At 44.2% G+C, this 3,589-nt stretch overlaps 1 protein-coding gene across 1 annotated transcript in view; it reads left to right on the top strand.

Moving 5' to 3' along the window:
* Positions 1 to 1,823: 1,823 nt before the first annotated feature.
* Positions 1,824 to 3,589, top strand: part of LOC310870653 (neurotrypsin-like) — a gene marked incomplete at its 5' end in the record, with an annotated part of 50,387 nt that continues 48,621 nt past the window's right edge. Inside the window, one exon of the mRNA XM_083781923.1 lies at positions 1,824 to 1,998. Within this exon, the coding sequence (XP_083638049.1) occupies positions 1,824 to 1,998 (175 nt within the window). The remainder of the gene's footprint in view (positions 1,999 to 3,589) is intronic.

Raw genomic sequence — 3,589 nt, 5'->3', positions numbered from 1 at the left:
ATGATACAGTATACTAAACACATTAGATCCCATTGTAACGCATTATGAGTGTTGTAAACATAATGATACAGTATACTAAACACATTAGATCCCATTGTAACAGAGAGATGTGTTTGGGTGAGCGGTGAGTCTCTTACCACCGCGGCTCAGTGACGTCATGTTGTAGTTTTAGTAAAAACAGAGAGGTGTGTTTGGGGTGAGCGGTGAGTCTCTTACCACCGCGGCTCAGTGACGTCATGTTGTAGTTTTAGTAAAAACAGAGAGGTGTGTTTGGGGTGAGCGGTGAGTCTCTTACCACCGCGGCTCAGTGACGTCATGTTGTAGTTTTAGTAAAAACAGAGAGATGTGTTTGGGTGAGCGGTGAGTCTCTTACCACCGCGGCTCAGTGACGTCATGTTGTAGTTTTAGTAAAAACAGAGAGATGTGTTTGGGTGAGCGGTGAGTCTCTTACCACCGCGGCTCAGTGACGTCATGTTGTGGTTTTAGTAAAAACAGAGAGATGTGTTTGGGTGAGCGGTGAGTCTCTTACCACCGCGGCTCAGTGACATCATGTTGTAGTTTTAGTAAAAACAGAGAGGTGTGTTTGGGGTGAGCGGTGAGTCTCTTACCACCGCGGCTCAGTGACGTCATGTTGTAGTTTTAGTAAAAACAGAGAGATGTGTTTGGGTGAGCGGTGAGTCTCTTACCACCGTGGCTCAGTGACGTCATGTTGTAGTTTTAGTAAAAACAGAGAGATGTGTTTGGGTGAGCGGTGAGTCTCTTACCACCGCGGCTCAGTGACGTCATGTTGTAGTTTTAGTAAAAACAGAGAGGTGTGTTTGGGGTGAGCGGTGAGTCTCTTACCACCGCGGCTCAGTGACGTCATGTTGTAGTTTTAGTAAAAACAGAGAGATGTGTTTGGGTGAGTCTCTTACCACCGCGGCTCAGTGACGTCATGTTGTAGTTTTAGTAATAACAGAGAGATGTGTTTGGGTGAGCGGTGAGTCTCTTACCACTGCGGCTCAGTGACATCATGTTGTAGTTTTAGTAAAAACAGAGAGGTGTGTTTGGGTGAGCGGTGAGTCTCTTACCACCGCGGCTCAGTGACGTCATGTTGTAGTTTTAGTAAAAACAGAGAGATGTGTTTGGGTGAGCGGTGAGTCTCTTACCACCGCGGCTCAGTGACGTCATGTTGTAGTTTTAGTAAAAACAGAGAGATGTGTTTGGGTGAGCGGTGAGTCTCTTACCACCGCGGCTCAGTGACGTCATGTTGTAGTTTCATGTTCTTGTGTTGTATTTCTGATGTGGATGTGTGTGTGTGTGTGTGTGTGTGTGTGTGTGTGTGTGTGTGTGTGTGTGTGTGTGTGTGTGTGTGTGTGTGTGTGTGTGTGTGTGTGTGTGTGTGTGTGTGTGTGTGTGTGTGTGTGTGTGTGTGTGTGTGTGTGTGTGTGTGTGTGTGTGTGTGTGTGTGTGTGTGTGTGTGTGTGTGTGTGTCCACAGGATGACGTTGGCCCTCCTGTGGTTTCTCGCCACATCTCTTCCTGGTGAGTATATTTATTAATACTTTTACTACAAACAGAGTACTTATTGTCGTGTCCAATTATGGATGTTCGAGATTTATTCTCAGAAATTGGAGTAAAATATATATTGGGTCAAATTGATTGATCAAAGTGTGGTTCTCTGCTGAAGTAACTGTGGAGAGCTGGAGGTCTCTGACCTCTGACCTCTGGAGGTCTCTGACCACATTCCAATGGATCCAATTAGCTCTTAGAGCTGGAGGTCTCTGACCACATTCCAATGGATCCAATTAGCTCTTAGAGCTGGAGGTCTCTGACCACATTCCAATGGATCCAGTTAGCTCTTCGCTAAAGTCCCACCCGAGCCCGCTGTTGGCCAATACCACGTTAGCTACGGTTACTAAGGTAGGATCCTGGTCAAGCTGTCTTACCTGCGTTCACCGGTGCAATGGAGTTGTATTCCTCCATGTCAGTGAAAGACATCCTGAAGGATGGAGTAGTGGTAAGGAGATATCAGAGATAACAAGGCAAAAGGGACTACAATATGGAGTAGTAGTGGTAAGGAGATATCAGAGAGAACAAGGCAAAAGGGACTACAATATGGAGTAGTAGTGGTAAGGAGATATCAGAGAGAACAAGACAAAAGGGACTACAATATGGAGTAGTAGTGGTAAGGAGATATCGGAGAGAACAAGGCAAAAGGGACTACAATATGGAGTAGTAGAGGTAAGGAGATATCAGAGAGAACAAGGCAAAAGGGACTACAATATGGAGTAGTAGAGGTAAGGAGATATCAGAGAGAACAAGGCAAAAGGGACCACAATATGGAGTAGTAGAGGTAAGGAGATATCAGAGAGAACAAGGCAAAAGGGACTACAATATGGAGTAGTAGTGGTAAGGAGATATCAGAGAGAACAAGGCAAAAGGGACGACAATATGGAGTAGTAGAGGTAAGGAGATATCAGAGAGAACAAGGCAAAAGGGACTACAATATGGAGTAGTAGTGGTAAGGAGATATCAGAGAGAACAAGACAAAAGGGACTACAATATGGAGTAGTAGTGGTAAGGAGATATCAGAGAGAACAAGGCAAAAGGGACGACAATATGGAGTAGTAGTGGTAAGGAGATATCAGAGAGAACAAGGCAAAAGGGACTACAATATGGAGTAGTAGTGGTAAGGAGATATCAGAGAGAACAAGGCAAAAGGGACTACAATATGGAGTAGTAGTGGTACGACAAAATGCCTTTGAAAAGTACATTCATGAAATAGTGTGTCGCCGGAGTAATGCCAATGAACATGACATTCAAATCGAGGCGAAAGCTCACCGATCGCAATGTAAAAGTCAGCCGCCCCATGTCTTGTCCATTGATGTCCAGGACACAAATATAAAGGGACAACAATGTTCTTGCACTGCAGCGTAAGTCAATATAGTGTCCTTGTTGTATTTTAACCCATTCTGAACGGGAACCCATTTTGGTGTCAGCATCATGTCATGCTTTAGCTATTGAAAAATAGCAGACCTACAAGCTCATAGCGCGCCACCGAGTGGCGCGCTACGAGCTTGTAGGTCTGCTGACATTTTTTAGAATCTGATCTCAGGTCAGAATGGGTTAATCAGACCAGTGTGTGTCCAGTGGAAACCTCGTATGAATCTGATCTCAGGTCAGAATGGGTTAAGGTATGGTTCAGTCATGACTTACAACAAAAATGTTGGGTCAAACCATGTGACTCCCATTGGGAATGAATTGCGAGCTTAGATCAGTATAAACAAGTCTCACGCAGCTATACAACAATCTGTTGTGATTGTGTGAGTGGAGCCTAACTCTTTAATGGGATCCTGTTTCTCTGTACAACAATCTGTTGTGATTGTGTGAGTGGAGCCTAACTCTTTAATGGGATCCTGTTTCTCTGTACAACAATCTGTTGTGATTGTGTGAGTGGAGCCTAACTCTTTAATGGGATCCTGTTTCTCTGCAGCTCTCACAACAACAACAACAACAACAACAACAACAACAACAACAACAGGTAAACAAACACACATTACAGATTGTAACCTAGAAGTATTTATAATCAGAGTAAATATTACTATATG

This window comes from Protomyctophum parallelum, assembly GCF_964188405.1.
Source record: "Protomyctophum parallelum genome assembly, chromosome: 14".
NCBI lineage: Eukaryota > Metazoa > Chordata > Actinopteri > Myctophiformes > Myctophidae > Protomyctophum > Protomyctophum parallelum.
Note: the sequence above shows the minus strand (reverse complement) of the source record. Positions and strands in the feature narration are given on the sequence as shown.